Source organism: Lontra canadensis, unplaced genomic scaffold (assembly GCF_010015895.1).
Source record: "Lontra canadensis isolate GAN:19392208 unplaced genomic scaffold, GSC_riverotter_1.0 scaffold35, whole genome shotgun sequence".
Classification (NCBI taxonomy): Eukaryota; Metazoa; Chordata; class Mammalia; order Carnivora; family Mustelidae; genus Lontra; species Lontra canadensis.
The window spans coordinates 15,232,688-15,256,637 of NW_022631029.1; the positions used below are offsets into that span (position 1 = coordinate 15,232,688).

The 23,950-nt window shown below is 34.0% G+C and overlaps 1 protein-coding gene across 33 annotated transcripts in view; it reads left to right on the plus strand.

The window, feature by feature from the left end:
* The window catches only part of SLMAP (sarcolemma associated protein), a 138,950-nt gene that overhangs the window by 80,745 nt on the left and 34,255 nt on the right, over nucleotides 1–23,950 (plus strand). For 7 of the 33 annotated variants that reach the window (XM_032868383.1, XM_032868386.1, XM_032868384.1 and 4 more), the window contains exons 5-13: nucleotides 859–921; nucleotides 4,189–4,284; nucleotides 4,534–4,605; nucleotides 5,938–6,078; nucleotides 7,185–7,322; nucleotides 8,377–8,545; nucleotides 8,634–8,684; nucleotides 9,171–9,221; nucleotides 13,660–13,722. In XM_032868383.1, the coding sequence (XP_032724274.1) occupies nucleotides 859–921; nucleotides 4,189–4,284; nucleotides 4,534–4,605; nucleotides 5,938–6,078; nucleotides 7,185–7,322; nucleotides 8,377–8,545; nucleotides 8,634–8,684; nucleotides 9,171–9,221; nucleotides 13,660–13,722 (844 nt within the window). The remainder of the gene's footprint in view (nucleotides 1–858; nucleotides 922–4,188; nucleotides 4,285–4,533; nucleotides 4,606–5,937; nucleotides 6,079–7,184; nucleotides 7,323–8,376; nucleotides 8,546–8,633; nucleotides 8,685–9,170; nucleotides 9,222–13,659; nucleotides 13,723–23,950) is intronic. The other 26 variants (XM_032868397.1, XM_032868402.1, XM_032868399.1 and 23 more) reach the window with 7 other exon arrangements.

Here is a 23,950-nt window from a genome sequence, read left to right on the forward strand (position 1 = left end):
TTGATACAAAAGGCTTGGTAATATTGAGGATATGGGTAAATGTTACAGCAACCTAATAGTATCTTCTTTTTGTGGGGAGTGAATAATGCCATGGTTCTATGTTCCACACTTGGGAAGAACCCCTTATTGAAGGTATTTCTTCTAATACTCTTGAGTTCTAAGTATTTTTTCTGTGATTTGTAATTTAAATACCATTATTTTCCATCTTTTTCTTCTTAAACCTACCTGTAGTTTAAAGAATGAAAAAGACAAAACTATTCCCTTCTTCCCTCCCTCTCTTGCTCTCTCTCTTCCTTCTCCTTCCTTCCTTCCACCCTTCCTTCCTTCCTTCCTTCCTTGCTTCCAAAACAAATCTATTTTCATTGTCCTGGCCATGAAAAGTATTATATTTCATGTCCTGTCTCTCCCTGCACCCCCATATACAATTCCCATTTTGAAGATGGCTACTTCTAAAAGAATTGTGACTTCTTGGTGTATTGAAAAACTATCTAACAATGAATTGTAAAGGGGATAAGTTATAAATCTATTGATTTAGGAGGTATTATTTCTGAATTAAGAAAGAGCAATATTGCTGTTGTGCTGTGTTTGTGATTTGGTTTATCAAGGAATGTTTTCATGAGTAGTACTTGTTCCACCACCCTGCTTATAAATTTCAGACTAGTCAGCAAAAAATAATACCATTTACAAATTCTAGGCATGAGACAGATATATTTTGAAAACAAAAGGAACTTGTTAAGCTGAAAAATATTTTTTATTTTGCATATTTTGGTAAATGGACATTTCAGGGACTTGGTTTGGCTTTAATGTCTTTTATAAATGTTTTGTGTGACTATTGGTACTTATGTTCTTTGTTTCTAGGTTGCTGCTAACACTCCAAGTATGTACTCTCAGGAACTATTCCAGCTTTCTCAGTATCTACAGGTAAAAGTAAATCTTGAAAATTCTTAGTTTTTAAAAGTAGAATTAAACAACTTAGATTTGATTTTGCTAGTTCACAAATACAGGCTAAAGAAATATTGACTGGATACAAATATAAAAGAAATACCTCTCAAAGTTAAAAAAAGGATTAAAACTAGGTCTTATGAAGAGAGGATAAAAAGAATCAGGATTATTGGGGTGCCTGGGTGGCTCAGTCAGTTAAGCATCTGCCTTTGGCTAAGGTCACAGTCCTAGGGTCTGGGGATCAAGTCCCGCATTGGGCTCCTTGCTCAGCGGGGAGCCTGCTTCTCCCTCTGCCTGCTGCTACCCATGCTTGTGCGCTAAATAAAATCTGGGGGGGGAAAAAAAAAGAATCAGGATTATTAAGTCTAAAAAAGATAGGGTTCCGTACAAGAGAAGTATTTCTTTCATTCAGTATGGGAAAGTTTCAAAATAGTTCATAGATGACTTTTAAATAAAATTAAACCTGGAGAGATCTTGGTTGCTCAGTATAATATTAATAGCAAATGATCATATATGTATAATAATATATAATATATAATGTAATATAATATATAACCAGTATAATACAATATAAATATATAATAATAAATAGTACATTTATTATAAATGATAGTTTATAATATAATAAATAATATAATATATACATTAATATAATAAATTATAATATAATACATAATTATAATAAATTATTATAATATATATAATATAATGTAATATATATTAACTATATGCCAGACTCTAGCAGTTTACCTCTATTCATTTATTCTTCAGAATAATCCTATAAGGTACATATTTTATTCCCATTTTTATAGATGGAGTAACTGAGAGCCTGGAAAGTTAAATAATTTACACAGTATTATGCTCCTACTCTGTGGTAGAGCTGGGATTTGAACCCAGACAGTCAGACCTCAGAGTGTCCACCCTTGAACACTATGCTATGCTGCTGGATCTGTAGAAGGATATTTTGATGGGGCAGATACATGGAATGGGCTCCCGAAGTTAATAATGGATTTAAAGAGCCATAGAAATTTCCATAAAGGAAATACGGGGCTTTTTTTTTCCCCCCTCTTGATTTTGGGACATTTGGGCTGGATTATTGTTCTTATTATTCTGGTGAGGGAGCATGGTAGAAGAAAAACCCTAGATCAGAAATTAAGAGATTAAACTTTTTATCCTGGCTCTGCTACTGAGTTCTCTGACTTTGGGTGAATCATTCTACATGTGTAGGTCTCCACTTGCTTTTTAAAACTGATAAGATCAAACCAGTATCCTGGTTCCTACATTCCTTTATAAGAACCAATCACTAAGAGCAGTTCTCCCTCCGTTAAGAATTTACAAGTCTGAAAATTGTCAGAGTATTAATCAGATCTTACCTTCCACTGGGCATTATGTAATGGTGCGTAGAAAAGCTGTTTTACACATTTGCCGTTTAGTAGAATGTCTGAAAGCATAGACTCTAGCCAGAATTTCCTGGACTTAGTCTGTGGCTTTAACTTCAGAAGTTTTGGGAAGGTTGTTTAACCCTTTCGTGAGCCTTGTTTTCTTCATCTATGATGTGGGTATAATAGCATGTGCTTCACAGAACTCTCAAGAAAAAATGAATCTATATAGATAATCTCCATTTTCACATGGGAAATATGAGGCTCACATAGGTAAAATGGATTTCCTGAGGCTGTACACTAATAGTAACTAGTCATCATGGACTGTGAGTCTAATTCCCTAACTCACTGCAGTACTTTTTCCAGTTTTGTCCGTTCTTTGAATATTCATAATGGGCATAATCTTTCACTGTCCTTTTCTCTTTTTTGAGAGAAGATTATACTGTGTTATCTTTTCTGTATACATCTTTTTGAATTGCTAAAGTTCTAATGTAAATTGTAAAACTTTTGAGTAGAAACTAGAATAGATAAGTTTCATACCTTAGCACTAAAAGCCATTCCTGAAAGTATTAGATTTTTGTTAGGATATGGTTGATGGAATAATGAAACTCTAAATGGAATTGAGTTTAAAAAGGTGAAATTACACCATCTAGTGGAAGTAGTGATTGTTTGGTGGGTTTGTTTTTAAGTAAAACTTTTTGCAGCATTTAATGTAATTTCCTGGATATTAGGAATGTTTAAAGAGCTTAAAATAAACTTGGCAACTAGTCTAAGTGTTAGATTCTAACTTTTGTTAGATTTCTTAATCTATACTTTTAGAGTTGTATTAAAAAAATGGTACCAGTAATAATTAGATCAGATTTTCTTTAATCATTATTTATCAAGGATGTGGGAAAAAATAAATGTGTACTTTTTTTGAAGTGGCTCCAGAGGTATTAGGGTAGTAAGTGTTCTTCTTTGGCTAATGACAGGAATAGAAGAAAGTGAAATTTAGAGATGTGCCATAACCACAGCTGAATGCTGTGTGAGCATTTTCACCTTGACTTCTAGTGAAGGAGACCCTCTTAACAGCTGTCAAATGTTAACAAGTGACCTAGAGATAAGGATTTGCTTGCCAACGTCCTTCTCTGTAAAAATATCCCTTTGGAATTGCCAAATAGTTATATAACTCCTTGACCCCTTAATTACATTTGTGGACTCTTACTTATTTTTGCCATATTTGATTGATGCTGAGTAGTATATAGTCACAAAGATTCAGAAAACCTGAAAATGCAAGAGATTGCAAAGTAGTGTCTCTCCTTATATATATTTACATATATAACATTCTTAAAAGGGAAAATTAAAAGACATTTCTATTTTAGATGTCATACACATACAGCTAAGCCATTAAGAAATATCTTTGCTGCTGACTAGATTGTTTGGCTTAGTTTGAAATTTGTTCTGAAAGATATGTATATATATTTTAAAATGTTTGTGTGTGTGTGTTTATATACACACATATATAGATATATACAAAGATATCTATATATAGATTATTTGTAAAATGGAGGGTTAATAACATTTGTTGAATTCTTCTAATCTGGGTTTCCTCTTTTTTTAATGCTTGTGAATTATGAGTGAAAGGAAAACAAAAATAGGGCACTTACTTTCTGTTAATAGGGGAAAGTGTGGCTCAGAACCCTTAACAGTCCAGGAAATAGGACTAAAGTGATGTGGCTTATATATATTTTACACGGTAGATTTTTCAGGTTTGAAAATAAGATACAAAGTGGGATGTAAAATGAGAATATTTTCAGAATGTACTTGGATTTTTCTTCAAGCATCATGCTGAGTTTATAAAAATCTCTTTTGTGATTTGTACTATTAGGAGGCCTTACATCGGGAACAGATGTTGGAACAGAAGTTAGCCACACTTCAGCGGCTATTAGCCATCACCCAAGAGGCTTCAGATACCAGTTGGCAGGTATTCCATTTGCCTTTATATTCAAGAAGCATTTAAGTATAGTTTAATATCCCTTAGATGTTGATTAAAAGTGAAATTTTTTAGCAGGCAAAGGCAAAGTTATTTCTGAATGACCAAACATTGGAAATGTAGCATTTTACAATGGGTGTTGGTCAGTTTTATGATTTTATATCTTTTTTGGGCAGTAGCAACCTTTTTGATATGTGTAAATTTTTAATTACTCTGGGATTTAAATTAATTTTTCAACAGGCTTTAATAGATGAAGATAGACTCTTATCACGGTTGGAAGTTATGGGAAACCAATTACAGGCATGCTCCAAAGTAAGTATTAATCTCAAGTAAAGATCCTTAAAGAAAAATGCATAAACTATGCACGAAAAATGCATAGTTTTTTATGTAGCTTGTTTCTTTGTCATTTGTGTACATGCTAAAACATTTATATGTTTTCACCATTCTTTCAAATCTTTTTTCATTATAGGAAATTTCAAACATACATGTAAGAAGAAAGAATTGTGTATTGAATACCTATATACAACTCTTTCTTTGTTTTCTATCACAGTTGATATTTGCTGGAGAAACTGGGTCATTTGTCCTCTATAATTTCCCTCAGTCTGGATTGTTATTTAAACATTTCTTCTAGCTCTCCTCCCACACCATAAATTGGTAGTTTGATCTAGAGATTTGATCTAATTTAGGTTCAACTCTTTTTTTTTTGCCAGCAATACTTCATGAATAGTATTGTGTACTTTCACCAGAAGGCACCGTACTATCTAGTTGTCTTTCTTTTGAGATATTAGCAATCTTTGATGATTCTTGGCTAGATCCATTACTAGGGCTTGCAAAAATGGTGGTAATATAGTTCTGTTATTCCTTCATTTATTATCTGGATTACTTCTATAAATACTTCTTTTCCTCCTCATAAACCATTTGGTTACCCTGAAGTCATTTTCTTAGGAAAAGAAGGATAAGTTATTTTCTCCATTTATTTACTAGATTTTAAAATTGGTTCCTTCTCATCCACCAAAGAATGACCATGAAGTGTTTTTTTTTTCCCCAAACATAGATTTAATATATTTCATGTGTTTCAGACTATTCCATTTGTTGTTCTTATTGATGCTCAAATTTTCCCATCTTTGGTGCCTGAGTCCTTTTGGTAGAACCCCAGCAAACTGATAGCTTCCTGCTGTCATTTTAGACAAGGTGTTTCAGACTCGTCTTGTACATTTCCTGCCTCAGAACTGGACTCAGCTTTTTCTTCAGGGTGCTCTTATTCCTTATTCCTAATGGTTAACCATTATTTTAAAATGCTTGGCCCCTTTGAAAGTAATAGATTATTTTTACCCACAAGTGTAAATATTGTGGCTTATAGAGAATATGACAGATAGGCAACTTAATTCATTTTGTACATTTGAGAGAAATTCTCTATTTCCTTAGACTTTTTTTTCTATCGGAAGTATGGATTAATATATTTGTGAAGGCATAATTTACAGTGCAACTTTTAAATACAGCTTCAGTTAATACAGGGCCAACATTATTTCTATTTGGAGATACATCAGTATAGAATTCAAAGAGCATCATAATGTGTTATTTTTCCAAATGGTAAATACTTACAAAAATTACGTGGCTATAATTATAAATGTCTTCTAATCCTAGAATCAAACAGAAGATAGTTTACGGAAGGAACTTATAGCATTACAGGAGGACAAACACAACTACGAGACGACAGCCAAAGAGTCCCTGAGGCGGGTTCTTCAGGAGAAAATTGAAGTGGTTAGAAAACTTTCAGAAGTTGAGGTATTTCATTTTAACAAATATAAAATGGTAGTATGTTTAAAATTTTTAGCCTAAAATTGCTAATATTGTAGGACATTTTAAACTTTAGTATTATATAGCTAAGAAATATTTCCTGTCTGTGAAGTGGGAAGGGATAATATGCTGTTTTCCTTGTTAGGAATTTTCAACATAACCATGTGAGTCTGGTGCTTGTGGTTCCTACTCAGTGACCGAACAAATAACAGCCTCATCAGGGAGTCTTACTATGTGCATTCTGCTTAGGATTAGGCCTCTCACACAGTGGACTGTGATATTTGGAGGGAATTGATCTCCTGTCACCTAGTTTTGCTTTTCTTCCAGTGGAGGATAGTTAGTGGAAGGTGGAGATCCTTACCACTGTTCTTATTTACCCAGCCTCTGGAGAAGAAAACTGTGTCTAACTTTAGAGGTCAAAGGGAAAATATCTCTGAGGTCCTTTCTTGGTCTTTTAGGAACAATCAAAATGTTATTCTCATTGCTTTAAAAATAACCTAATTGATAATGTAGGTTATTCCTTTGAACCGCTGCTAAATTACCACAGAAGTTATTTGTTACTGGATTTAGTTAAAATGCCCATTGTAAACTGAACAGTAAAATTACTATATATAGTATATACTGTAGAATATGTTATAGTAATAGTTTCTATAATAACCTTATCCCATCATAACTAATTCACTGTCATGTCATTGATTTGATATGCAAGGAAAGAAAATTGCTAGCAGTCTTCTCATTTTCTTACTAAGTTGATTATGCATAGTATTAAACTTGCTTTCAAGAATTGATAAGCTTAAAATATTTTCAAGTCTAAAAGTCATAACCGGTGGCCTTTTAAGAGTAGTTATATAAAAGGAACATTCTTTCCTCCCCTGCCCCCTTTCTGTTGTTTTGTTTTGTTTTTCAGTTTTTTTGTTGTTTTTTCTGTTTTAGCATGTACCTAAAGTAAATTAAAATTCTTATGTTGTTTAATCTTTAAATAAAGGCCAGGGCAGATAATAATTTAGAAAAGCCCATAGAATTAACACTTTTTATAAGTTGAATTTAGAATGTGCATTTATTCTAAATCAGTTATCTGTAAACTTGAATTACAGCGAAGTCTGAGTAATACTGAAGATGAATGTACACATCTTAAAGAAATGAATGAACGGACTCAGGAAGAATTAAGAGAATTAGCCAATAAATATAATGGAGCAGTTAATGAGATTAAAGATTTATCTGATAAATTAAAGGTATGTATTTACTCAACCTGAAAGTTTGTTAATTGTCCTTAACATACTTGGTAGATTAAGAGGTTAGGTATTGCTGAATAGCTGTTGATATAAAAATTAGTAATGGTTGAAATATGCAGTAAAAAAAAGGTGCCATTTAGCCCAAACCCCACTGCCACAGATAATTGAAAGTCTATAAGAGCTGACATATTTCCTTTGGATGGAAATAAATAGTATTTCACAACAGGTATCTTTTAATACATAACAGGAAGTAGATGTAAATCAGCAAACCCCAAGATACTTAGACTTTTTAAAAACTTGAATCTGCTTATCCTTGGGGAGCCCCAGGGATAGAGCCCAACTATGTTAGTGCTGAAACAAGCCCAGAAGTAACTTGGAGTCATCTGTATGGACCCTTGTAGCCTCCAGGGATGCTATTAACTGCTTTGGTGGCAGCTCCCTGTAGCTATAGGGCATTTAGGATAAGGACAGATGAAGCCATAAGTAATGTCAAGTTGGTCCCTTAAATGTTATAACTGAGTTTTAAAGACCCATCTTTAAATAATTGAAACCATGGAATGAGTGGCTAGAAAACATATATTTGTTAGAGAAGACTAGGGCATACCTCCCCTCTGTGTGGTTGTTGAACCTGTAATAGTTTTAAAGATTGGTCTTGTTAAACAGAGGTCATTTTGAAAAATGCTAATGATCATCATTCTTTCAACTAAATGCAGTTTTGTTTAAAATATCAGAGAAAATTACATTTTAGAACTTACAAAGTAATTTAAACAATAGTAATTTCAGGGGAAAACCTTACATATTTCCCTCTTGAAAACTTTGGAGTTTTTCATTTTGACCCCCTTACTTGTATGTATTAGGCCTGTTTGCTTGCTACAAGTTTTTCTTTCCTAGGTAATAGGGAAGCATGACATTATTTTGACATTTACAAATATTTTCTATAATATTGAATATTCTCCTTAGAAGTTTGTGGTGAATAAAAGCAGTCCTGCTTTAGGCCTTTGAAAGCAAGTTCAGACTTTATGAAATAAATGAATTCTTTTTTCTTTCTCAACAGGTAGCAGAGGGAAAACAAGAAGAAATCCAACAGAAGGGACAAGCTGAGAAAAAAGAATTACAACATAAAATAGATGAAATGGAAGAAAAAGAACAGGAGCTCCAGGCAAAAATAGAAGCTTTGCAAGCTGATAATGACTTTACCAATGAAAGGCTAACAGCTTTACAAGGTAAGTTACCTAATCCAGAAGTTGATTTGATTTGATTTTTTTTTTCTTTTATCTGTGAAATATCTTTTTCTTGGACTTTTATTTACAGTACGGTTAGAACATCTTCAGGAGAAAACTCTTAAAGAATGCAGCAGTTTAGGTAGGTGTGTCACCCAGTTTCTTACTTAAAGCTGAATTTTATCATTGAATTTTTGATGTTTACTTTCTCATGGGGTACTTATTTTAAAAGGGTATTTCATGTTTTAGGTATAAAGTATCTACAGTCGTTCAGAAAATTTCCTTAAAAATATGCTTGATTGCCACCAGTGGGCACCATTGTTTAGTCTTAGAGATAAATGAAATTTCTGCATCTGAGACGCTCTACTTAGAGATATTTAAATAAGAAAATACACGCAGAGCAGGACCCTTTTTCTTTTGAGGTTCATTGGAAAGCTACTGGGCAGTTGTAGCTTTTTCTCTGAGTCAATAGGAAATGGCCCGTTGAACCCTTCTTGTAAAAACAAATTTAAAGTGTGCTTTACTGTGTTAATATAAGTAGGAATACAAAATGCCATGGTTACAGTTGAGACCAGTTTTAAAGTAACGCTTTCTTTGATAAGGCAATGATACACTGTCTTAATCCTAGGGATACAAGTTGATGACTTCTTACCTAAAATAAATGGGAGCACAGAAAAAGGTAGTGTAAAAAACTTAAATGTTTTTCTTTCATGATATCCTTTTACTATTTAAGCAGGATAGAGAGATCAGTGCTTTAAGGTTTTAAGTGTTTGGAATGAAAAGCATGCAGTTCATAGACCATTGAATCCCAGCATTAAAAAAAGCTTCCCTTTATTTTGTAATTCTTAATGCTATGATTTTTGGTTAGATATCCCTTGTTATATGGAAATTTTAATTATTCAAATAACAAAAATGACAAAGTTCAATTTTAGCATTGGTTTATATACACAGTATAGCTTTCTCCCCCAGTATATTTTTCAAAGAACTCTACTTTGATTTTCTTCCATCAAGTACTGTTTCCTGAGGATACTGGGCTTCCATTTTTAATGTTTGTGCCCTGCCCCATACCTGGCCAAGAGCTTATTTAACAGCCCATTGAGCTCTTGGATATGTCATAGAAACTGCTTTCTTTATACCGTATATCTGTTTCTTTAATCAGAAAAAACAGAGTCAGTCATTTCTGCTATCTGAAAAATCATTTATTAGTTAATGATTAGTTTACTGCGACCCTTCTTTCTAGATAGCTTGCATTATCTCTTGCCAAAAATGTATGGCTATTCTTGGTTTTTCTGTTACTGCATGAGGTACTTTTTACCATATGTCTCGTACATTCTTTCAGTTGGGAAGATCCCCATTCATCCTCCTCCATTTCCGCCCATCCAGCTTTAACTGAGCACCAGCTATGTGCCAGATCCTGTGTTAGATGCTTGAAGCACAGAATGAATAAAATTATTTTCCACATTTATAAAACTATGTACCTCTCATCTTAGCTTTTATATAGAAGTTAGTGCAAGATATCAAGGGTAACACTCAGAACTTCTTATTAAATATTTTTTTCATGTGTTGGGGGATATTTTTGTAGTCCTTGGGGCACAGCCAACTCTGATAAAGTTAGGAGATACTTTGTTGTTTTTGTTTTTGTGTGGTTGGCTTTTAATCAGGAACCAGCACGATAGGCTCAAGTAATCGTGTATAAATGAGCTGTAAGCTCAAGATCTAATATTACATATATTCTGTAACAAATCTTAAAACTCGAAATTAAAAGTTATTGCCATTAATCAGTTATTTTACTATTCTGTATGTGTTTTATAAAATACATCTACATTTTAGAATTCCAGTTTGAGTTTCAATTTGAGAATTTTTTATTAAAGGTATAGTTTATATTCATTACTGATATTATTAATTTCTCTATTAATTATACTTAACAAATATATATAAAATGACTTAAACCTCACCTTCTAAAAGCTTATCATTGTTAAATGAATTTTTATTTTTTGTTGTCATTATTTGCTTTTATTTTTTCCTCTTTTTGGCATGAACACTTTTTATTCCAATTCATCACCATTTTGACTTAAACGTTATTTATTAATAATGTTAGTGTTAACTTAGGCTGGGAACATACTCTTCCTTCAGTTAAGAGAATCCCTTTATATACAGTAAATCATCTTTGTACTATTTTAGAGTTGTCAGATTACTGCTTAAAATTTTTTGCTGAGATGAGGATAGTTATAGACAACTCCTTGATTTAAGACTGAATAAGGTATTTTGGATACTTTAGGGTACTTCTTACCATCATTGTTTTTTAGTGGTGATAAATTGAGTGGTGTGAGAGTGACCTACAAAGTGTCTTTAACGAAATGGAATAGTAAATATCTTGATATGCGCAAAAGCATCATTATACCAGATTTAATACAGAGTGGATTTTGGAATGAGTCTGTTCTGAGTCATTTGTTATTACAAACCAATTATCAAGCATTCTAGTATTACCAAAGTCCGTAACAACAATATGCTATCAGATATCACTTTATCTAAAATTGCTCTTTAAATAGTAGAGCGAGAACCAAGTATAGTTTTAAGAGAATTTTTTAAAAATATCTGGGGATGTTAAAATTAATGCCTTTTCTCTAGTAAACTCTATTTTTTGAAATTACTTAAATCTAAAGTAGCTGCTATAAGCACAGGTTTTATACTATAAATTTTTTGTATCTTACCTGGTAAGCATAATTCAAATATATCTTAGTATAGAAAAGCACTGTCTAATAGAAATATTATGAGAACCACATACATAATTTAAAAATTTCTGGTAACCACATTAAAAATATAAAAAGAAACAGGTAAAGTGTTGCTAATGTATTTTAATAATGTTTAATAACATATTTACTTTAACTCACTATATCAAAAATATTATTTCAACATGTAATTAGTATTAAAATATTATAAATGAAGTATTTCACATTTTTTCCTTGGTAAGTCTTTGAAACCAGCATATATTTATTTTACACTTACAACATATCTCAATTCAAACTAGCCATTTTTTCAGGGCTCAGTCCACATGTGTATTGAGCATGTATATTGGACAGCACAGGTAGTATAGAAAATCAAAATTTATAGAAAACTCATGTGTAAATAAACCACATATTAAGTATCACAGCTCTCTCTTTTGTTTCTGTATCTGTCTTTTCTTTATATTTCTGCAGCCCTGTTTGGGATCTTAGACATGCCTCACCTCTCCCCCAGGCTCATGTATCTGATTCTTTTTGCATTATCAGTGATATCTTTTATAGTTTTGGCAAAGTGAATTCCCAAGGGGCTGAATTCAAGTAATGAAGTATTAAAAGTGTCATCATCCAAATCTTTTACATATACTCTCTAAAAGACTTTTCTCTCATATCTTAGAAAATGCCTTTATAGAAGTCATACAGATATATTTTATATTAATCTTGCATTTTATCTAAACTAGTATGATAAATATTTTAATCTAGAGTCTAGATATTAAAATCAGAGTACATAAAAGGGTGATTAGTGGCTTAGTGAGTAATAGGGGATTTACTGCATTAATAAATGTCATCTAAAGTCCTGTGATGATAGTCAGAATTTTCTTAGAAAAGTTCCGATAAGTCCTTTAGGTTAAAATTTGGTTTCAGATGAGTTTTCGGACTTCAGCATGATGTTGTATAGTTGGAGTTCTGAAAATGTTATCATAGCTTAGTTAGGATTTATGTCAAACAACTTTTGATCATGTTGATTACCATTTAACTGAGGACTCCTGCTTTGGATTTCTTGGCTCCAATCAGCAAATGCTATTTATTAGATTTTTTTTCAAATTTTTGTTACAGATAGCTTTTTTTTCTTTTTTGGGGGCTGTATTGTATCTCTGTGTAGTATAACTATATAACTACACAATTATATACAACTATACACACATGTCATATATAAATGATATATATGTATATATAACTCTTGACTGGAGGCTCTGTACACCATGTAAATAGGTAAAGGAGAATGACAGATTTCAGTAGGAAAGTGAAGGAGGTGGCATTAGTAAGTATGTCAAGAGAAGTTGTAATGTGATCAGAATAGGAGATGCCTCCCTGCCTCTCAAGCAAAGTTGAGATGATGAGCAGGTGGGTTGGTTGGTTGAAACGAGAAAAGAAAAGAGGCTTTCACAGTCTGAGTGGTACTAACTCGTGTCCTCTTTGACAGCTTTTAGTGCTTGCACACATTCCAGATAGTCATCATACTGGGGTATATTTTTAACACTTGAACTTCCAAAGTCTCCTTAGAAGTTTTGAAAGATCCAGAGATAAAATTGAAGGATGTTATCCAGATCCAGAAGTTAACTCTTTGAATCAACATAAGTAAAGATTATTGTAAGAAAAGGGTTGAAACTTTTCTTAAACTCCTGTTAGGTTCTGATTCTCCTCACTCATTAAAACAAATTCTGTTTGACCTGAGCAAAACCATTTTCCAGGCTCTTATTTTAAAATGTATAGACATTGACTTTAGTCATTTGGGTAGAGATAAACAATGTAATATTTTGAGAGTATATAAAGGACAGATTAAATAACTCAAAGGGAAAGGTTATTTGTGAAATGAAAGTCTAAAAATTGAAATGTTGCATCAGTGTCTTAAAAATTTTAAGGCATTATTTTATGGTATTCTTAAAATATTTATCTTTTGCCTCTTAACTAAGAATAGCTTTGAAGAAGGACTGTTAGAAAACAGTTATTTGAAAATTCAGTAAGAACAAATAATAAAATTTCAAAATTATTTACAGGTATTTATTAAACACTCATGGAGAAAGGTGTATTTTAAAAGTGGGAAAAACTTTTTAAAGCAATTTATCTATGGTTTTCTTGAGCTCTTTGGATAGAAACTGTACCTTTAAAAGCTAACTATTCAGGGTACAAGTCAATGATTATATAATTATAGTTTTCAGTCATTTAGTTTTATTTAACTCCAAAATATCTCTGCTGTTAATATTAAAAATATATTAAACTTTCATGAATCTTATTCAGAGTCACTCATGTTAATACATTTCCGTTTTCCTACGTTTGCTGTTGGTTTTCAAGAACAGCAACAAACTATATCCTTAAAGGTGTTTCTTTCTTTATTAGAGCACTTGCTTTCAAAGAGTGGCGGGGACTGCACTTTTATTCATCAATTCATAGAATGCCAGAGTGAGTACAGAGTATTTTTCACATTGATTTTAATGCAGTCAGGGGCAGAAATTGAAAAATGAGAGGAAAAATTAAGATCTCAATGTGTTTGTTATCAAAGAAGTGCACAGAGGGCCATCTTCAGACAGCAGCAGTACTTTTTACATTGTTTTGGCTTCTCTCTTTTGAGAAAATTATTTTTGTGGCATTTGCCTTCAAAGAGATTTCATATTGCCCACCAAAAAAAAGGAAGTTTCAGCTTTTACCAAAAAAAAATTATTGTTGAGCAGGGAATAAAATGGAATGTCAAGCACCTAAACTTTATGTGTGGACACTTAAGGGGTAGTATTAACATTAGCCTGTTTTATTTAAGTTCTAGTTCTATCACAGGTTTGCATTTGAAGTTTTTAAGTAAATTTCCTAAATGATTAAATAAAGCCATGAAAACGGTGATTTCGTTTGGGCGCTCAGATCTGAAGATGGCCCTTAAGGTAGCAGGACCTTTCTAGCGGAGGAGTAGCAATAGATTGTCCTACAGTCTGACATCAACCGCCTACCCTTGGGAAGGCTGTCTTTACTAATAGAGATGGATAGGTTGGCTTGGATTTGGACCTCTGCTGAATTCTGAGCGAAAGTGTCATGAATTCCCTCTTATTTGAAAATCGCATGGCTGCTTAAATCCTGAGGTTGTGATATTCTTTTCGTCTTAGTGATAATTAAAGGTCACTGTGTAATAAAGATTTATTGATGACATCTATACTTTTCCCTACCAGATATAAAATATACTTTCTGAGCGTTTTCCTCTTCCTGTTCGCTCTGTTTTTGAATTGAATGACTTCCCGTGTTTTTATGCTCATGAGCTCATCTTCTGGATGTGCAAGCATATGTGGTTATCTCTCCTCTTCACACACACAGTCTCAGGAGCACTTGAGCTTTGTAAGGGTCACACCTCGTAATTATAGCAGACAAAATCAGTGGATCAGATGTTATACTCCTCAGAAATGCCTTAAGGAAACCTGGAATTTCATTTAATAGTTTCAGAAGAGCTTCTATTTTGTCCATTTTAGAGATTATGATGTTGAATGTCAGTTTAATACTATTTTGAAGGAAATACTTTAATAAATAAAAGTATTTTTTTGAGGAAAATATTTAATAGCATATTTCTTTGTCCTTTAAAACTTTTTCATAATGCAAAGATTAGTCCGTGTTTTTGTTATCTTCTGATCATGAAATTTCACTTTTATGGGACATTGGCACAGGGATTTGGGGCAAAATAATTGGTATCCACTGAAACCAACTAAAAGCAGAATATAGTCTAAAATACAAATCTTTAGAAGGATTTTATACTTGTTTTATTGCATATGATCATTTTTTGATGTTAGTTTTATTTTAAGTTTTTGTGATTTGTATTTTGAGCCCAAAGAAATAAGAACAGAGAACTATAAAAAAAAAAAGACCTACTAAGTTACAATTTGCAAAAATCTTTTAAAATATTATTGTAAAATATTTAGCTGTAGTTGTAATACAGAATGATGTTTGTCTTACATTAAGAAAAAGATATTTGGGGGCACCTGGGTGGCTCAGTTGTTAAAGACTGCCTTGTTGGCTCAGGTCATGATCCCAAGGTCCTGGGATTGAGCCCCACATTGGGCTCCCTGCTCAGCGGGGAGCCTGCTTCTCCTTTCCCACTCCCCCTGCTTCTTCCCTCTCCTGCTGTGTCTCTCTCTGCCAAATAAATAAATAAAATCTTAAAAAAAAAAAAAAAAGATATTTGGAGGGTCTCCTGGGTGACTCAGTCAGTTAAGCATCAACCTTAAGCTCAGGTCATAATCCCAGGATCCTGGGATCAAGCCTTATATTGGGCTCCCTGCTTCTCAGGGAGCCTGCTTCTCCCTCTCTCTCTGCCTGCTGCTTCCACTGCTTGTGCTCTCTCTCCTTCGCTCTCTCTCTCTGTCAGACAAATAAATAAAATCTTTAAGAAAAAGATTGGAGATTTTTATTGTGTCATAGGAGAGGCAAATGGACCAGTAAACATTCAGATATACAGCAAAAGTTATGTAAATTACAGCAAGCCTCTCAATGGGGATATTAGCTAATAAAATTATAAGAACTATGTAATAGCATGGGGAAAATGTTAAATGTGGTACAGAAGAGAAAATGATAATATAAAATCCTTTTCTTATGGACAGAGAGTGAACCAAAGAACAAAAAAATAAAATACAAGTATTCCTAGATGTCTGAATCCATTGGGTCCCAAACTGCAAACAGAGGAAGTTTGGACTGTAAGTTCTCGTAGCTAGGAATATAGTCCATTACCTGAATCCGTTCAGTTCCTGAGTTTTGGTAACCAGTAGCAAGGGTTTGATTAAGGCTGTATCTCAGAAATTTCCAAATATGTTGGCTTCTTAAATTTGGATAGTCAGGGTTGCATATTAAGAGTTAACTCTGGTTTGATTTGTCAGAAAGGATGTTTTCATTATTTTGTAACAAGCTGCCAGTATAGAAATTGTTGTTTAATAAGTATTATGGCGAGTAAGGCAAATTCAGCAAAAATCATACTCAAGTGAACTTTTGAAAAATTTTGGATTATTTTATTATAATCTTACACAAACTTTTTTGCCATTCATTGATAGCCATCTTGAGTTGATTTATGATTTTGAACATGAAGTTTATACTCAGTGAGAAGTGACACTTCATATTCTTATTATCAGTTTCTATTTTTTTTCAAGATTTTTTATTTTTAATTAATTTCTCCACCCAACATGAGGCTCAAACTTACAACCCTGAGATCAAGAGTTGCATGGTCTACCAACTGAGCCAGCCAGGTGCCCCTTATTTCCAGTCTTTTAAAAAGCACATGTTAAGTACCTAGATTTCATTATTTACCATGCTTGTTATATAGTCCAATTCACCTTGTGTTTTAAAAATTAGAAAGCCTGGATGACTCAGACAATTAAGAGGCCAACTCTTGATTTCAGCTCAGGTCACGATTGCAGGGCTGTGAGATTGAGCCCCATGTTGGGCTCTGTGCTGGGGTGTGGAGTCTGCATCAGATTCTCTCTGTCCCTCTCTCTCTCTGCCCCTCCCCATCCTCTCTCTCTCTCTCTCTCTCTCTCTCTCTCTGGGAAAAAAAAAAAAAACACAAAGCAATTCACTTCCATAGGATTCATCATGTCTATTTTTAATATATTAACAGATTTTTTTTCAGTTTGCATATGTGAATCCATAAGAGAACGATTTAATTGTTGGCTGTCTCCATTTATAAGGTGATTTTGACAAAATTAAAGGAGTTGGAACACATTTCAATTTGTTTTCCTTTTATGGTAAAAGAAACTGTGTTTCTTTTTAATTCTCTTTTAGGAGAAAAGCTTTTAATCCTGGCAGAGAGATTGGATTTTAACAGTTTTAAATATAACCTTTTGCATAATTCCAGGGCTGTGAAGTAAATTTTCTGTGTAAAAATATGCCATATAAAATCTAGAATTAACAAGTAACTTTAATAAAACTTGCTAAAAAGCTCTAGCAATATTTTCTCTTCGGGGATTTGGGCATGAAGTTTGATTTAAGCAGAAGTCCACAATCCATGTTCCCTGCAAATTTTAGTTACTCAAGGTTTACCATAAGTTTACCATGTAAACTTAACAGATAAGTTGAGACTGTTGTGTTCTGCTAAAGATGCTTTTTGAGTTAACAAATTGTGTACCTCTAAATCTGTTTCATATGTATCCTGTGAACTCTGTCACTTGATTAATTTATATGCTGAGTGCAAAGATAAATGGTAAAAGGTGGAGAATCTCAGGACGTAGAGATTCACTTCATGGGCACAGAGTGAAAGATTCCCTTCACTGGACTGCTGCCTACACTTTTAATTCCTTTTGCCACTGTTTAGTGAGGCCGGAAGCATCACAGCCGGGTACCAAAGAAACTTTCTTCTGAGGTGTGCTTTGTATAAGCAAACTGTCTCCACCCCAGAAGGCATCTTCCTTTTGATGATTAAGTTAACAAGTGCCCTGAAATAAACTTGATGTCTTTGTAATCTTAATCCACGGTTACTAGGAGACTTAATGGTTTTTATTATTAGGCAAGAATCTAATTCTCTTAATATATCATGTGTTGTTATTTCTTTTTCCTGATTTAAAAAAAAAAAAATTCTCTCCTCACCTCAGACTCCCCTTTTGAAATTACAGTCATTATCTGTATGTTTGTCTTATTCCCTCTTTTCTTTAGGGCCTTGCTCTCACATAAAAATTGCCTTATTTAGAGTAATGCTTTGAATCAGTGTTGCTCTGTGACTGTTTACTTTCCGTCACCCTATGAGATCAACCTCTGAACAATCTCAGGAATAAGCCTAATTAAGTACTCTACTCAAAACAGATTTTTAAATTTTCATTTTTTAAACTTCTATTTCTCTAAACCAGAACAGTTTATTTATGACAAAGAATAGAAGGCAGTTCCGTGCTCTTATGTCCCCATTATAAGAAAATGCTTTTTTTTTTTTTTTTTTAAGATTTTTTTAATTTATTTGACAGAGAGAAAGAGCAAAAGTAGACAGAGCAACAGACAGGGAAAAGGAAAAACAAGGCTCCCCACTAGGCAGAGAACCTGATGCCTGATGCAGGGCTGTCCCTGGACCCTGGGGATCAGACCTGAGCTGAGGGCAGACACTTAACCGACTGAGCCACCCAGTCACCCCATAGGAAAATTCTTGAATTTAAACTAGATGTTGCTAAATTCTTTATTTCTTTGTATTCAGAGTGATTGTCCAATCTAGGACCTATGGGAGGATTTTTGTTCTGTGTGTGTTTATGCCAGTCATTTTCCCAGTTGGCTAACTTCCCAGCATTTCTACCAGGTTTTCTCCCTGTATAAGTGCATGGAAGATAGTCTTAAATTTATGCCAACAGTGTTTTTTGGGGGTTTTTTTTTTTTGTTTTGTGTTTTAAAGATTTTTATTTATTTATTTATTTGACAGAGATCACAAGTAGGCAGAGAGGCAGGCAGAGAGAGAGATGGGAAGCAGGCTCCCTGGTGAGCAGAAAGCCCAACATGGGGCTCAATCCCAGGACCCTGGGATCACAACCTGAGCCAAAGGCAGAGGCTTTAACCCACTGAGCCACACAGGCGCCCCACCAACAGTGTTTTGACATGTAGATTGTTCCTTTCTTTAAAAAAGATCTGTTTCTGTATTCTTGAAATTGGTTCGTTTCCTCTAATTTCAGTCTGTCCTTAATTCTCAGTTGTTTTTGTAGAAATACCCCCATGCTAACCAATATGGACATTAAGGAGGGCACATGATGTAATGAGCACTGGATATCATATAGGACTGATGAATTACTGAACTCTACCTCTGAAACTAATATAATAACTCTATATGTTAATTGATTGAAGTTAAATTAAAAAATAAAATCTGCCTGTTGCTCTAAAAAAATTCTCAATTTTTTTTCTCTTTTGTTCTTCCTTATTCTCAGGGTTTTAGAACACATAGCTTCTGAAACTTTTTATAACAAGGCAGACTATAGCAGACTATAATTCCTATAGCAGGAATTGCTTTAACTAATTTTATTTAAATTATTGCAGAAATAAAACCTTGTGAAAGTATGTATTATTAAAGTTAGGCCTCCCTTGTGAGGTTCTAAAGTTCTTTTTCTACTTTGTTAACTGCTACTTTGTGAAGGAAGTAAATGGTTGGCTTGATGTTGAATGCTGATTGTTCATTTTTACTTTGATTGTATTTGACATTAATTCTAATCTCAATTTCTTTGCCGTATTTCCCCTTAATGACCTTTGGAGTGACTATAGCTCATTTTTATCTATGATGTTTAGAATTGGATCAGAGGATCCTTGATATAAATTCTCGTTTGGTCTCTCACTGGCAGCGGGACTCTGCGCAGTATAACCTCTTTAAACCTCATTTGTAGAATGGGATGGTAGTACCTACTTCACTGGATTATTGTGAGCATTAAATGAGATAATATTTACTAAGCACTCTGAATAATGCCTGCAATTACTCAGAAAAACACATGCTCATGAGTAGGTCCAAAAGTTATGGTGGGGAAGTTAGAAAGGGTGTTAGTAGGAGCTTTCTTGCTGAAGTAACTTGTTTTCTCCCCTTTTTAGCTCCAGTCACAAGGCAGTAAAAGCTGACTGATAGAGGTTTATCGTTCTTGTTAAAGTAACATATTCATGACATTCTAAAGATTGTTTAGCTTTTTAATTACTAGTACACATGCCATTTAGAAAATTTGTTCCCCAGAACATAATTTTGATGCCCAAGTGATAACATTATTTTTGTAATGAAACCTAACTTTGAGACTTTAAGGTGTTTTCCAGATTGGCTGTTACAAATAACACATTATATAGTTCTTTTATATTCATCTGCTCTTCTCTTCTGTCAGTTAAGACCCCTATGCAGCTGGCTAAGTATCTGGTAGTGCTGTTTGAGTTTATGTTCTGCTTTCAACTGGTTGTAGCTGTCATGTGAGGAAAGTAGCTCTTTAGCATAAAGAATTTAATCCAGTGTAGGTATACCTGTGCTGCTTCTACTTCTTTTGAATGCGTTGTTTTTTATTTTTATTTTGTGCCATGTAGTAATATAATTAGTACATAATTTATTTTTATCATCCAAGAAATAAATTTGGTTCTGTTCTATTCGTTCTTTGACCACATTTGACAGTTTCTGCAACTCTATCAAATGTTTTCTGACTAAACTAAATGCTTAGGTGATGGTTCTCCAATGTCAAACTTACTGTGCCCATCAGTTATACCCCTTGGGAGGTTCCCTATAGAAATGCCTATGCATAACGTATGCAAATGCAAGAATGTTCATGGCAGCATTATTCACAGTTCAAAACTGGAAATAACCCAAAAGTCCGTTAGTAGGCAAATGGAGAAATACACACTGAGGCATATTTGATGAAAGAAGCCTGACACAAAAGAATACTCACTGTAATATTCCACTTGTGTGAAGTTCAAAACCCTTACAATTATATTATTTAGTCATGCACATTTGGGTAGTGTGACTACAAAGAAATGCAAGTAATTAAATACCATGAAGTCAAGATGGTAGTTACCTTTATGGGGTTTTGATTGGAAAGGGAATTGTGGGAAGCTTTAGGGGGTTGTGGTTAGGTTCTGTTTCTTGATTTGAGATGTAGCCATATAAACATTTGCTTTTAAAAAAAATTTATTAGCCTGTACCTTTGTGTTTTGTGTCCCTTTATGTTTATTATTTTCCACAATAAATAAGTATGCTTTAGGGTCCCTGGATGGCTCAGTCAGTTAAGTGTCTGCCCTCAGCTGGGGTGGTAATCTCAGGATCCTGGGAATGAGCCCTGCATCACACTCCCTGCTCTGCCTCCCCTCACACTTGTGCATGTGCACTTTCTCTCTCCCTCTCTAATAAATGAATAAAATTTTTTCTAAAGTATAGTTTTAAAATAGAAAATGAACAATTATCTCTCTAGAATATCCCTCAAAAAGAGGGAGTTTTTAAAAAGAAAGAAAATCCTTTATCTTTCAGTTGTACCAAGTCAAATGGTTCTTTGAAGACCTGCATTTATGGGGCGCCTGGGTGGCTCAGTGGGTTAAAGCCTCTGCCTTCGGCTCAGGTCATGATCCCAGGGTCCTGGGATCGAGCCCCACATCGGGCTCTCTGCTCAGCGGGGAGCCTGCTTCCTCCTCTCTCTCTGCCTGCCTCTCTGCCTACTTGTGATCTCTGTCAGTCAAATAAATAAGTAAAATCTTAAAAAAAAAAAAAAAAGAAAAAAAAAGAAGACCTGCATTTATGATTACACGGAGGTTCTCTTCTGAGTCACAGAGTGGCCTCTGACTTTTAGTGCTCCCAAAGAATTGAGGTGTCTACTCCAAGTTTGAGAACCAGTGGTTAGAAACTTTTTTTTTTTTTAAGAAGACTCCAGGCCTAGCATAGACCTCAGTGCGGGACTCAAACCTACAACCCTGAGCTCAAGTCCTGAGCTGAGATCAAAAGTTGGGTATCTAACTGACTGAGCCACCCAGGTCCCCCAGAAATGTTTTTTTAAAGTGTTCTTTTCCTCAATTACTTAAATTTTTTTTAAAATTTTTAAATATTTTATTTATTTGAGAGAGAGAGAGCGCATTAGTGGGAGGGAGGGAGGGAGGGGAGAAGTAGACTCACCACTAAGCAAGGAGCCTGACTCAGGGCTGGATCCCAGGACCCTGAGATCCTGACCTGAACCAAAGGCAAATGCTTAATTGACTGGGCTACCCAGGTGCCCCTTTTCCTCAATTACTTAATTACAGGCCACTAGATTTAAGAATGTAACCTTAAATAATAATAATAATAATAATAATAATAATAATTTCAATAGTGATGATAGCATTAGAATGTAAGAACCAGTAGGGCAGGAATTTTGTCATTTGTTCATTCTAATGTTTTTAGCACCTAGGAGAGTATCTGGCACATAGTAGTACCCCCTAATTAATTGTTCAATGAATGAATGAATGAATGAATGAATAATAACCTTTTATCTGTTCTTTATTTTTCAAATATTTTCTCCATATCTGTCACTGGCCCTTTACCTGTATTTATAGTGAGTTTGAGCAGAAAATTTTAATTTATATGAGGTCAAATCTATTTGTCCTTTCACATACTGCTTTTGTGTCCTATATTATGCCTAAGGCCTTTTTTTTTTTAAAAATACCTTTTGATCCCCTCCCCTCAATTCTGTCACCCCACACCTCCTGCCTCTGGCAACCACCAATCTGTTCTCTGTATGTATGAGTTTGTTGTTTTTTAATTCCACATATAAGTGAGATCATATAGTATTTGTCTTTCTCTTTTTTTTCACTTAGTATAATACCCTCAGGGTCCATCCATGTTGTCCCAAAAGGCAAGATTTCATTCTTTTTTATGGCTGATTAATATATATAATTCCTTTATCCATTCATGTATCATTGGACACCTAGGTTGTTTCCAGATCTTGGCTGCTGTAAATAATGTTGCAGTGAACGTGGGGGTGCATATATCTTTTTGAGTTGGTGTTAGAAGAGAAAGCAGAGGAAGTGTTCCAGAAAATACAGCACAAAAGACAAGAGCTGGCTTGAGGTTTTATTTAAGAAAAAAGGGGGAGGAAATTTAAGAAAATTAAGGAACTGATCCTGGAGATCTAACATCTGAATAATAAGATTTCCAGAGTATGGGAAGGGAGAGAGGGGGAAAAGAGGAGGAATAAAAAAGAGAAGAATTTATCAGTGAAACAGAATAGAAGATAATCCCCAGAATTGAAGATAATGAGCTTCTAAACTGAAAGGATACACTGAACATGCAACAGTATATTTTAGAATACACACACTAAGCCAGACACAGTAATTCACATATTGTGTGATGGTATGTATATATATATATATATACATATATACATATATATATGTATGTGTATATATATATATACATATGTGTATATATATATATACACACATACATATATATATGTATATATGTGTGTGTGTGTGTGTGTGTGTGTGTGTATATATATATATATATATATATATATGAAATATCCGGAATAGGAAATCACAGAGAGAAAGCAGATGAGTGATGGCTGGGGCTGGGAAGGGCGGATGGGAAGTAAGTTCTTAATGAGCATGAGGTTTCCTTTTGGGGTGTTAAAAATGTTTTGGAACTGGGTGGAGGTTGTGGTTGCATAACATTGTGAAGGTACTAAATGCCACTGAATTGTTCTCTTTAAAATGATTATTTTCTGTTATGTGAATTTCACCTCAAAAAAAAAAAAAAAAGAAAGAAAGAAAGAAAGAGGCCATGTTCTGAATATATGAAATTTAGGAACAACAGGGATAAAGACAAGATTCTGAAAATTGCCAAAGAGAAACAAAGGATCTCATAGTCTATTAGTCATAAACTAAATTATAATATAGCAATAAATAAACTTCTGAAATCTAAATGGCTTAATTAAAGAAATATTATTTTGCACTCATGCTACATGTCCATGGTGGAGGAGAGAACACTCTTCCGTGTTGTTATTCAGAGCTTTAAGTTCATGGAGCCTTCACCATCTTAAGATAAAGAATTATGCCATCTCAGCACATGGTTTCTAGAATGGGGGGAGGATAGAAGTATAGAAAACTACTACTCTTTCTTAAATGCCTTGGCCCTGGCTAGAACCAGTTATGTGGACTGCCCTTAATACTAGGGTGTTTGGAACATGCAGTCCCCCAGGTGCCCAGAAAGGATAAGCACAACAGGCTCTGC